The 13,898-nt window shown below is 30.7% G+C and overlaps 1 protein-coding gene across 1 annotated transcript; it reads right to left on the reverse strand.

Annotated features, from left to right (window-relative positions):
• Positions 1-1,555: 1,555 nt before the first annotated feature.
• LOC104878954 (uncharacterized) lies at positions 1,556-3,917 on the reverse strand. Its single transcript, XM_059735703.1, has 2 exons — positions 3,590-3,917; positions 1,556-3,072 (listed from the first exon to the last, which is right to left on the reverse strand). The coding sequence occupies exons 1-2, from the start codon at positions 3,915-3,917 to the stop codon at positions 1,556-1,558; spliced, it is 1,845 nt and encodes a 614-aa protein (XP_059591686.1).
• Positions 3,918-13,898: the final 9,981 nt, after the last annotated feature.

Genomic DNA, 13,898 nt, shown 5'->3' on the forward strand with positions numbered 1-13,898 from the left:
TTTTTAAAAATAAATTTCAAATAACTAAAAAAAGGTTTTTTTTTTTTGTTCTTAAAAAGAAAAAATATATATTCTTGAAAAATAATGGTATAAATATAAAGAATAATTAAAATTAAATCATTATATATAAAAGTTATTTTTAAAATCCATTTAAAAATATAGAAAATAAGTTTAAAATATTTTAAGTTTCAAAGTGATTTTTATTTTATAAAACATAATGATTTTTCAAAAATTACTTTTAAAAACTGTTTTATAAAATCAAAACAAAATCTTATCCCTTTTTTCGGAGATCTCTATCTTTTCTTTCCCCAGCAGTCCCAAAATTATACCTATGCACCTGCATTTTTATACTATGCTTGTTCCCAAAAATTAAGCCCATAAATTAGTTCTAGCTATACCCATCAATGAACTGACAAATCAACAATAAAAATGGCTCCACGAGAGCCGGACAAAGTGGAGTTCACAGCAATACATTGATAACTGTAGGCATTGCACTGTCAACTCATCATTTCCCAAACTAATTTGAGGTTACAAAAAAAAAAAAAAAATTATTGAACCATTATATATAAGAAATTGGTAATCAACCCAAGAAATTGGACTTTATTTAGTCAAAAGATTGCATTGTTAGTTTATGTTGTAATTTATCATACAGTTAGTGTTTTTTTATCGTAATGTTAGTGAATTTATGTTGTAAATGTAATTAAAAATGTAGGCAAAACTATGAACTATTATAATTAAAAATCTAATACAAGTCCACATAATGGAGATAAATAACCTATTACAAATAACTCCAAATACAAATACATCAAAGTACAATACAATTAAGCATTACATATATAATCCAAAACTTAATAGACATGAAGTAAGTGTATGATTAAGCAATTTTCAAACATAGAACAAAAAATAAAAGTAGTCCTACTACAATTACTTTCTGCATGAACTCAATTCTTGTTAAAATATGTTTAAAATCTTCATCCACGCCATACATTCTTCTTTGAACAACCTCTTCTGGTTCTTGGTAGGTGTTGCCATCACCATTTCCTTCCGGGAATGCCCATTTAAAGAAATGACAGTCATCTCTAGTATTTGCATATTGACAACAATAATATAACCTATTTGGGTTATCCTTTGATTCAGAGATTCTAACAGCCGCCCTCTGTCTGGGTGAACATTTACACATACAGTTATGATAAAGTAGATATTCACCATTTCTAGTATTACCTCTTATATTTCTAAATGAAGCACTTGAAGATGCCATGATGTAACCTGTATTTCAATGGAAAACAAGTTAAACAAATGTAATGAACTTGTACAAAGTCAATAATGATCTTCAAAATAACATTAAAAACATGGTTACAAACCACCCTAAATAATGATAAGATCATAAGTCTAAAATAGTGGCATATGTAATACAAACATCTTTGTCATGACAATCAAGTAAATAAGTAAGTTCCAAAACAAATTCTTACAGATTCTAATTTCATAAACCACACATATCATCACAATCAAAATAAGATAAAAAGTAGCATGTCACCAAACAAGCATAACACTAGAATCATGGAGCGGGTAATGGATTTTTGCATGAAGCTCGATTATGGCCTGCAACTTGACATCGTGAACAGAAGATAAACCTTTTTGAACTAAATTGCGACTCTATTTGACGGTGTCGAGGCCTTCCAGGTGGTCGTTTTGAGGATGGAGGTTTAAGCGAAGGATATAAGCGACCTTGAGCATCACAAACACATCCATCAGCATCAACTATAGGCATATTGTGATTTGGAATTGAATTGAAGTGTCCAGAATATATCAACTCTTGCATTGGAAGCTTGAAATATGACTCAACATATTCATAAACATCTTGTTTCATCTGGCGTATTGCTGCACATGCATGCTCACAAGGTATTCCGGCCATTTGCCAAGCCTTACAAGTACATGTACGCTCTCTCAAATTCACGTCTACATATACTTTCATATTGAATACCTTAAACACACCACCAACATAGGGATATACAGGCAATGACCCACTCTTTATAATGTTTTCCAACAACTTTTCCTCGGTCTTTGGGCTAATTGCAGCTTTCCAATTTTCTGTAGAACCCATATGATCACATGCTAGATGAGCAAACTTATCCATATGTGTCATTACTAAGTTGAAAATTGTGTAATGACGTTCCTCCTTCAGCCAAGCATTGAATGATTCAGCAAGATTAGTTGTCATCTTATCCCATCGTTTTTTGGCAAACTTTGACATTGCCCAATGTTGTGGACTGTTCTCTTCAACCCACTTCGCTAGGTCACTGTTATATGTCTTTAATTTTTCCATGGCTACAACATAATCATCATCCAACCTAGCATACGCAACATTATCAAGTAGCAACAATGCATCCATTTTACATTTTTTTCCCTTCATACTATGTTTCGTCAGATAGCTACTAAAATTCTCTTTCACATGACGATAACAATATGCATGATTTTCTACTCCAAAAAGTTGAGAAACACTACGAAGGATTGCTTGATGCCTATCTGATATTATGACTACCTCTTTATCTTGAAGTATGCCCTTCAATTTTTGCAAAAACCATAGCCAATCCTCATAGTTTTCTGAACTTACAACACCAAATTCAATTGGGAACATGCAATCATCAGCATCATAAGCTGTTGCAGAAAATAAAGAGCCCCTATACGGTCCAATCAAATGAGTTGAGTCAATTGCAATAACAGGTCGACAACCCATTAAAAACCCTTGAATTGAAAAAGAATGTGCAATGAACAATTGCCAAAAATGCCCATCTTGTGTGCTATATTCAACAATCGTCCCTGGATTAATGTCTACCAATCTCTGACATAACCATGGCAACAACATATATGAGTTTTCTGGAAGACCATATATTCTCTCTTTTGCCATTTCTTTGTATGTCCAAGCTTGCTTATAACTCAATGAAACACCATGCCGACTCCTGAAGTCTTTGCAAATTTGACGGGGCAAATACTGAGGGGTTGCCCTTATTACTTGCTCTATGACATGAGCACCTCTCCTTCCCCGCATTGAAGGTTGGCTTGAACACTCAACATCTGCACAATGATTGTGTACATCAATGAAGATGTTAACCTTCAAAATTTTGGTTGTGCCTACTGAATTAGCAGTTATTCTCCAAGGGCACCCATCCACTAAATAGCACACAGATATTCGCTTTGGAGAGTTCTTTTTGAATTTGTATTGAAATCTACCAACTAATGACATCGTATATAATGCATTTCTAAATTCATCTGCATTAGGAAAACTATGCCCACTCCCAATAATAGGTTGAGGACAAAGACTTAAATCATGTGGCATAACTTCAGTTTCTGCACATCTGGACATGAAGCCTTGAGAAAGTCCTAAATTAGACTCATTGTTTGCTTGACATGATGCAACTGAATTGTGTGTTTCCTCCGTACTATTGTGACTGCATATTATAGCACACTCAGTTAATTAATATTAAAAGCACTTTCAGTTAATTAATATTAAAAGCACTTTGCATCATGGAATTAATGACAACTAATACAAGATATATCACTTACCAATAATCATTTTGCACATTGACTATACCTCCTTCAACTTCTACTCTTCGAGTCCGTTTTAATACATAAATACGAGCATAATCATAACTATGGGATAACATCATATGCATGTCCTCATCATCATCCAACTGTTGAAGTGCAGATGGATCAAACTCAAGGGTGTAATGAAATGTATATCCATTTGAATTAATATTCAACCGTTCACATGCCTTTGAAACAAATTCAGCATATGACATCCTTTGTCCAATATACATGCCTTTTTGTTGTCCACCCTTGTATTGTATTTGTTTATCCTCCTTAGGTACAATCTCCCCTCCTTCATGAAGGTAGCCATAAATGGAATTTTCCAAGTCCATTTACCAATTCAGAAGTACGTCTTCTTTCACCGACAATCAAATCAATCTATTTCACAATATTACAATCAATGAAAATTTTACAACGAATACAAAATAAACAAATGAAAATTATAATCAATTGAGAGACATATTTTATATAATAAATAACAATATTTGTTGTATATTATACATGTTAGGGATATGCCAAAGAACCCATAATTGCCCAGTTTCATAAGAAATTTGACATTTCCAAAATTTTACCTTATCGTAATGTATCGTAATGTTATTGTATTTGTATTGTAATTGTAATGTATTTTTATTATACCTCTATATTTTTATATAAAAAAAATTAATTTTATAGATTTTTTTTTTATCCATCATTGGATTATCATCAACAACTATTTCACAATATTACAATCAATGAAAATTTTACAACGAATACAAAATAAACAAATGAAAATTATAATCAATTGAGAGACATATTTTATATAATAAATAACAATATTTTTTGTATATTATACATGTTAGGGATATGCCAAAGAACTCATAATTGCCCAGTTTCATAAGAAATTTGACATTTTCAAAATTTTATCTTATCGTAATGTATCGCAATGTTATTGTATTTGTATTGTAATTGTACTGTATTTTTATTATACCTCTATATTTTTATATAAAAAAAATTAATTTTATAGATTTTTTTTATCCATCATTGGATTATCATCAACAACTATTTCACAATATTACAATCAATGAAAATTTTACAACGAATACAAAATAAACAAATGAAAATTATAATCAATTGAGACATATTTTATATAATAAATAAAAATATTTGTTGTATATTATACATGTTAGGGATATGCCAAAGAACCCATAATTGCCCAGTTTCATAAGAAATTTGACATTTTCAAAATTTTACCTTATCGTAATGTGTTGTAATGTTATTGTATTTGTATTGTAATTATACTGTATTTTTATTATACCTCTATATTTTTATATAAAAAAAATTAATTTTATAGATTTTTTTTTATCCATCATTGGATTATCATCAACAACTTCATGTATTGAAATTACAATAGTGTATTTTTGTTGTTGTTTTTTTTTTTTTATAATTTTGGCTTACAAGGATGCTTTATGATAAGAATACAACATGATAGCCTAGAAATGCCAATTCAGTAAAAAATAATTCAATATTTTGTCATTTTGGTATATTGTAATGTATCATAATGTTAATATTTTTTCATTGTAACTATATTGCATTTGTATTGTACTTATACTTTATAACTGAAATAATGGTTTTTTTACACAACCTTCAAACTACTAGGCATTCGACTCATCATACCAAAATAATACTTATACAAAAAGGTAACAAATTTATAACAAAAATATAGTGATCTTAACTCTTTAACAAATTCATAATAAAAGACAAAGTGGTCTCGTACAAAGGGGATTTCAGTTTTCAATGACAATCCAAATATGTTTATAAATACACAAACAAAATGGTCCCAAACAAGCATGAAACAACTGAGAACATTTTTTCTTCAATCATGTAAAAAAGTCTTAACAACAAAACTAAAGTGCAAACCTTTTCAATGGAAATCAATAATAATCATATCAAACAACCCACCCAGAAAATAAATTAAAAATAAAAACACATCTTCAATATGACCTAAATAATATAAAAAAATTCAAAATAATAAATTTAAATAACATTTAAAAAAATGTAATTTCTTTCTCAAAACCTCATTCAATATTTCAGATCTAATATCTTACAACTACATTGTTAAAATTATTAACTTTTCCTTCATTCAATCCGATTTTTAAATTATTTATTTATTTTTCCATAAACTGACGTTTTTTTTGTATTAAAAAAAAAACGACCTTTAATGGATTTCTTGCTAGATTCACAAAAAAAAAAAAAAAAAAAACAAGTTTTGTGTATCGGTTGCAGAGAATGACCTGAAGTGCGCACCTTTTTCCTTTCCTCTTTTTCTTCTACAACTCGGCTCCAGGTAGGTTAAAGAAAGGGAGAATAAACTCTTTTTTATTTTCTGTTGCTTTTCACTTATTAAGGGTAGTATTGGCATTTAAACAAAATAAGGCCTTTGGAGGAATTATCATAATTTTACCCTACCCTTTACAATAATTATCAAATTTACCCACCCTCATTGGTCATTTTTTCCCCTAGCCTACCCTTAAGGGTAATTCTCCCTATTAAAAGTCACAAGCCACTAAAGAAATCATAAAAAAGTATAACTAAAAGGTATTTTCCCCCTACTTTTTTTATATAATAATTACATAAAATAATATTGTATTTATTATTTTTAATACAATTAGCAAAAATAACTTTGTATTTATAATTTTTAAGAACAAAATAAAGCTACCAAATATATTTAATATTTATAAAAATTGAATATGTGATCAAATATTTCTTTGTACTGTTTATGCATATGGATCCATCCAATGAGATGGGAAATTATAATCCATGCTTTAACATTAGCCTAACGTTTTGGCCTACAACCCATAAGAAGTACCAACTTCTCCCAAGGTTGAGCTAAAAGCCACGGGCTTTTTTAACTTTTGCAGCAATTTTAACAAATAATTATTAAAAAATGGTAGTTGAAAAAATATTGATAGATGTATGGTAGTTTTTGCCATGTGGAAGGTGTCTTTTGAAGAGACATCTTCCACAATTTTCAAAATCATGATACATTTTTAAAAGAATTAAATTTAAGCTAAATATGTCTTTTCGAGAGACAACTTCTACAATTTCATAAAATTGGATTTATACTAAATGTGTCTCTTAAAAAGACATTTTTTACAATTTCACAAAATCCAATATATATTAAAGGTGTCTCTTGAAGAGACGTCTTCCATAATTTGACAATTTTGAATTTGTCTCATGAATTTGATTTTAAGTTAAAGGTGTCTCTTGAAGAGACACCTTCCATAATTTGACAAATTTGAATTTATAATACATTCTCATGAATTTGATTTTAAGCTAAAGGTGTCTCTTAAAGAGACACCTTCTACAATTCCAAAAAATTTGAATTTATACTAAAGGTGTCTTTTGAAGAAACATTTTTCACAAATTCCAATATATACTAAAAGTGTCTTTTCAAGAGACATCTTCCACTCTTTCAAGAGACATCTTGAAGATGTGTTTTCAAGAAACACATTCCACAATTCCACAAAATCCAATATATACTAAAAAGAGCCTCTTGAAAAGAAACATTCTACTATTCCTAATAAATTGGATTAATATTGAAGGTGTCTTTTCCATAATTTCACAAATTTTAATTTATACTACTACTATGTGTTTCTAAAATTTGATTTTTATATTGAAGGTGTCTCTTCAAAAGACACCTTCTACAATTCCCACAAAATTGGATTTATATTGAAAGTGTTTCTTTAAGAGACACTTTTCACAATTTCATAAAATCCAATATATACTAAAGGTGTCTCTTGATTCCACAATTTCACAAAATTTAATTTATATTGATTTTATATTGAAGGTGTCTCTTGAAAGACACCTACAATCTCCAAAAAATTGGATTTATACTAAATCCATAATTAAAAAAAAAATGGGTTGATACTGTTCCACAATTTCCATATACAGTTGAAAATTTCGAAACAATTCCCAAGAAAATTGATTTATACTAAAGGTGTCTCTTGAAGAGACACTTTCCATAATTTTTAAAAAAATGGGTTTATACTGATCCACAATTTCCATACACAATGAAAATTTTCGAATTTATGCTGAAGGTGTATCTTCAAGAGACACCTTTCACAAAAGAAAAAAAAAATCTATATCTTAATTAGTATTACCTTCTATACAACCAAATGTTTAAAGTATATCACCTATATACATTATAATCAATATTTTGACATTCAATCCAAAACCAATCAAGACAAGTAAACCAAATGTCAATTAAATCCGCACCTTTCCAAAATAGTAACAATACTATTTTATGTAAAATAAGTCCAAAATAGATAGAATACTATAGAACTTATGTCAATAAAAAGTTAGTTAATCCAAAATATAACAAGTAGAAATATACATCTTGAGTATTTGTCCAAAATAATGATATGCAAAATACTAACAGTATCCAAAATACAAGTCATATGTAGTAACATCCTCAATGTGTACCACACGAAAGAGCCTTCATCTTCCATCATGGATGTCCATGATATGCATGTTCCACTATTGGCTTTATGGGGCTAATATGTACCCCTCCATGAGCTTGACAACCACGTCTCCTCCATGTCCTCGACCACAATCATTCTTTGTCGTCGTTGATCATCATTTGATATATGAACTAACTCCTCATCAACCAATGTAGTCTTTATCAATTGTGGTGATGATGCAACAAGTGGTACTAGAGGTGGGGTGGATGGCACCTCCATAGGTGTAATAGGAGTCTCCTCAAGAGGTGGTAGGCTAATGTCAATGATGGTGCATCTCTAAGAATAGATGTATGCCTAGTTCTTCTCGTATAAGCCCCTCCCCCTCTAGTCCACACACCTCCTAATCGAGTAATGGATGATATTAGCTGATGAGGTGGTGGACTAATGTCAATCAATGGCCACACTCGGGCAACAATTGGCGTATGCCTAATCTCCCTCGTATAAGGCCCTCATCGTGTAAGTCATACATTTTTTGATCGAGGTTGGAGCTATGTAGTAGCATCAACACTAAATGGAGCATCTAAGCAATCCATCTCATGTATGGCCTTTAATACAGTAGTATTATAATTATTTTAATTAATTAATAATAATAGTAGTGGTGGCGGTAGTAGTAGTAGTAGTAATGATTGAATCCTAATACCTTATTTAGTTAAAATACCAAAAGTCTCATATTTGCATAAAAAGAAAATTAACTTTCAAAAGGAATAGAATAGTATTTTTCATATCACCACTTTAAAAAATCAACTAATAGTCAACTTTGGATTTGATTATATTATTTTGTAAAAAATTATCCACAATTATTATTATTATTATTGAAGTTGATTTTGTTCAAGATAATAAATTCACATGACAACACAAAATTGTGAAGCATCTATCAAATAAATTAATAAATGGAATTGTGTTGTTGTTGTTATTATTATTATTATTATTATTATTATTATTATTATTATTAATATTATTACTATTACTATTACTATTATTATTATTATTATTATTACTATTACTATTACTATTACTATTATTATTATTATTATTATTGAAGTTGATTTTGTTCAAGATGATAAATTCACATAAATTGTGAGGCATCTATCAAATAAATTAATAAATGGAATTGTGTTATTATTATTATTATTATTATTATTATTATTATTATTATTAATATTATTACTATTACTATTACTATTACTATTACTATTATTATAATTGAAGTTGATTTTGTTCAAGATGATAAATTCACGTGATAACACAAAATTGTGAGGCATCTATCAAATAAATTAATAAATGGAATTGTATTATTATAATTACCAAAAAAATTTACTAACACAAACAAAACCCACAATCTATAACTCAAAAATCTTATTATTATTATTATTATTATTACCAAAAAAAATTTCTAACACAAACAAAACCCACAATCTATAACTCAAAAATCTTCATTTATCATTCCTCAAATTCAAGATAAGCATTTATCCATGTTTAGTCAGGGTAAAAAAAAAAAAAAAAAAAGGGAAGACTTCAATAATTACAGTAAAATTGTGGGTTGTCACTCGTTAAGATTCACAGCCACGGGAGCATAGCTCGTCTATGATCCACAGAAGTTTCTAAGACGGAGAAACAATTACAGTAGATGGCACTCACATTCTGTTTGGCTCATAGTTCAAAGTCGTGGTATCGGTCATTAACTTGGGAGGTCATGAGGCACATCAATCTCGGTATCTCAAATCGATATCGGGTGATACGCAAAAACTTATCATTTCAGAACTCAAAATCATTTTTAAAAATTATGAAAATTATTAAAAATAAATAAATACAAATAAGTAGAGTAAAAACTTAATAAAATAAACTTCTATTATATTCAAATTATTCAAATTATAATAAAAGCATACTTTTGGGATGATTTATAATAATATTAAAAATCTCTAAAAATATTTTAATTTAATCACTTGATAATAAATGTTTCTTATTGAAGATGAAAATAATACAAAGTAATTTTTTATAAAAAAAATTGTTTAAATTAAATATTTTGAATTTTTTAAAAATATTTTCAATTATTAAAAAAATAAACCAATGATTCATCTTTAAAAAAATAAATATAATTTTTATATAAATACTCATTTCCTATATATTTGATATAAGCCTAATATTCATTATTCATTTTTTATCATTATAATTTTCATCAAATTATTTAAAACCCAAATCCCCACCAAATACCCATTACCTACTTAAAAAACAAATACATATTATTTAAAACCCAAATACCCATAACCCCCCATCCACCGTCAAACACCCATCTCTCTTAACATACCCTTTTTCTCCTCTAAACTCACAACTCTTTATTTCTCTGCTAAATACCACAACTCCCTGTTTATTTGCACAATACCCATTTTTGAAGAGTGTTTAGACCAAAGACAAAATATCTTTATGAAGATATGAAGATGCAAATAGGGATGAAGATTCAGGGTTTGAACTCTCTATATTTTTCATTTTTGTGGGTTTTGATTCTCTCATCTCCTCCACCATTTCTACTCCAATATTACATTTTTTTTCCATTACCAATTACCCAAATAGCTTAGTCTCAACATGATTTGGAGTTACCTCAAAGTTTCCATGGGATTCACTCCGAGATTGTTTATTTATCTTCAATTCAACTGAGTTTGTTCACAAGTTAACAAAATATCCAACTCGGGTATCAGTCCGATACCAGCCATGGCCGAGATGGATAAACTCGGTCGAGTCGTACCAATCTCGATCAAGATTTTGGACCCTGGTTTGGCTACTTGGAAAATAATGGAAATTGAAGGAAAATAAGAAAAATAATAAAGTTTAACATTTTGCTTATTTTATAGTTGCAGCAGAAACTACAAAGCAAATTGTTGCGTGGAAGTATTTTCAATTCTTTTATTTTATTCAGATTTTCTCGACAGACAAGCAAAGCATGGGTTTTTAGTCTACTTGATCTCATTGTAAAAAAAAATTAAAACTTTATTGGAATTATTTTTTTTTTCAGCTTTCCCACACTTTCTTGGTAACCAAACACAAAACAAAACTTACAAAAAAAAATCACCCGAGGACAATGGTGACTCGGATCTACACTTCACCTCCTTCCTATCGATGTTGATGCAAGGAGCTCCACTCCATGGTGAGATGATAGGAAAATGGGAAAATAGGTTTTCATACAGAGAAAAAAATGGGGTTTGACACAAAGAAGAAATGGGTTTTCATTTCTCTTCAAATATAAAATACTTTTTTTTTTCCATTCTCAATCCTACGTGTTCAAAAGTGCTGTAAAATTGGAATTATTTTCCAATTTACATCATTTTAAAAAATAATTTCCACATTAGCCGTACATTTATCAAAAATCATAAAATCCACCCACTCCATTAAACAATTGGTCAACTTGTTTCCCATTCTTGGAGCAAAATATTTAAATGAGACTACTCATCAAAGGACAATGGCCGATTCCACTACTTCCAACCGTAACTTGAGGACAAAGTCCATTCAGGTTGGAGCTGAAGATGTTAGGGAAATCAAGACCATCAACTAGGCTCCAGCTGAAAATGGTAGCTTGACCCACATCACATTCATGGATCATACAGTTTACGTGGTTGTAGCAGATGGTGACACCCATGCCTAACTGACCCGAAAAAGAACACAGTCCTCCATGTTGCAGCCCAATTCGGTCACGCAGACTGCGTCGAGTAGATCCTTCAATTGCATGATTCTTGTTATGGTTTAAATTTTTAAATATTTTTTGCTATTAGGCATAATTTCAGGAATATTATTGTGTATATATTTGCTGTTAATATTTTCCTATATTAGAATATTTCTTATTGTACTGTTTTAGGAGTTTACCTTATTTAGGACTCTGATGTATATAAGATAATCAAGGTAAATGGGAAAGGCAAAAGTTTTTCTCCCAATTTTCTTTGTTCTCTACATGGTATCAAAGCCATGGTTGATCCATCGAAAGAATGGGAAAAACTGTCAAATCCTTATTCTCTCAATTTGAATGACAATCCTGGTAATATAATTACTCAGGTTCAATTGAGATGAGAGAATTATGATGAATGGGCACGGGCTATGCGGACTTCACTTCTTGCCAAGAAGAAATATGGATTTGTTGATGGAACGATCAAACAACCAGCTGAGAATGCACCGAAAATCGAAGATTGGTGGACGATTAATTCAATGTTGGTTTCTTGGGTGTTTAATACCATTGAACCCAGACTTCGATCAACCATCTCACACATGGAGATCGTGAAAGATTTGTGGGATGATATCAGTGAGATATTTTCAATTGGCAATGGACCATGGGTGCAATAGTTGAGATTTGGAAAATTGCAAACAGAATGGGCAAGCCATTGTCACCTATTATGGTCAGCTCAAAATGATTTGGGATGAATTGAATAACTATGACAAGATACCAGTATGTAATTGCGTTGGATGTAAGTGTAATCTAACGATCGTCTTGGAAAATAAGCATGAAGAAGAGAGGGTGCATTAGTTCCTGATGGGTTTGGATGAAGAAGGATACGGTACTATGCGTTTAAATATCCTTAGCACTGAACCCTTGCCGAACTTGAATCGAGCTTATGCTATGGTTGTGCAATAAGAAAGGATGAGAACTGTGACTCGTACAAAAGAAGAAAAAGGGAATCCAATGAGTTTTGCAATGAAAGAAGTAGGTCAAAATTCAAGGGAGGAAGCAAAATATAGAAACGTGGTGTGCACAAATTGTAAACGAGAAGGAGATGATGCAGATACTTGTTTTCAATTAATTGGGTACCCTGAATGATGGGATAACAGACCAAGAACAAACGTTTCTAGACGTGGAGGTGAGCGTAAACATGGTGCTCATGGAGGACATGATAAGGGAGGAACTGCTCAGGCAAGTGCAACTACAACAAACGATGCCAATAAAAAGGGAATTGTGGGCTTGAATAATGAACAATGGGTCACATTGATGGGAATGTTGAGTGCTCATAAAACTGGTACTAACGAGAGGTTGATAGGTAAGCAAAGTCAATTACCCTAGATCATTTATTCAGGAGCTTCCAATCATATGACTAGTGTTTATACATGTATGAGAGAAGTAAGAGATATTGCTCCATGTCCAATTAGGTTACCAAATGGAGTGGAGATCATGGCCTAGAAGGAATGAACTGTTTTTCTTGGAGGAAAATTGAAATTGCATAATGTTCTTCTTGTGCCAAAATTAAAATGCAATTTGGTTTATGTATCTCAACTTCTTAGAGATTCAGGTTTGGTGATTCAACTAACTGAAAAATTTTGTGTTATACAGTACCGAAGTACGAGGAAAGTGATTGGAGCGGGTGAGCAACATGAAGGGCTTTACTTTCTCAAGGGAGCAGCTTCGGTTCATGCTTTCAAGATGAATGGTGCTGCTTCTTTTAAGCTTTGGCATAGGCGAATGGGACATCCTTCTTCTAAGGTGTTAGGATTGATTCTTGAAGTAGTATATAATAATAAAAATGCAAATAAGGTTTGTGATGTTTGTTTTAGAGCTAAGCAAACAAGATAAATGTTCTCTTCTAGTGAAAATAAAGCCAAAGAATGTTTTGATTTAATTCATTGTGATTTATGGGGACCCTATAGAGTTCTAGCTTCTTGTGGTGCACTTTATTTTTTTACCATCGTGGATGATTGCTCTCGTGTTGTTTGGATAAACTTGTTGAATGGGAAAAATGAAGTAGGTTCTGTTCTTAAGAAATTCATGGCAATGATTCAATAGCAATTTCAGAAAGACGTCAAAATTGTGCGAAGTGACAATGGTAGAGAATTTATGTCTCTGAA

Source organism: Vitis vinifera, chromosome 3, assembly GCF_030704535.1.
Source record: "Vitis vinifera cultivar Pinot Noir 40024 chromosome 3, ASM3070453v1".
NCBI lineage: Eukaryota > Viridiplantae > Streptophyta > Magnoliopsida > Vitales > Vitaceae > Vitis > Vitis vinifera.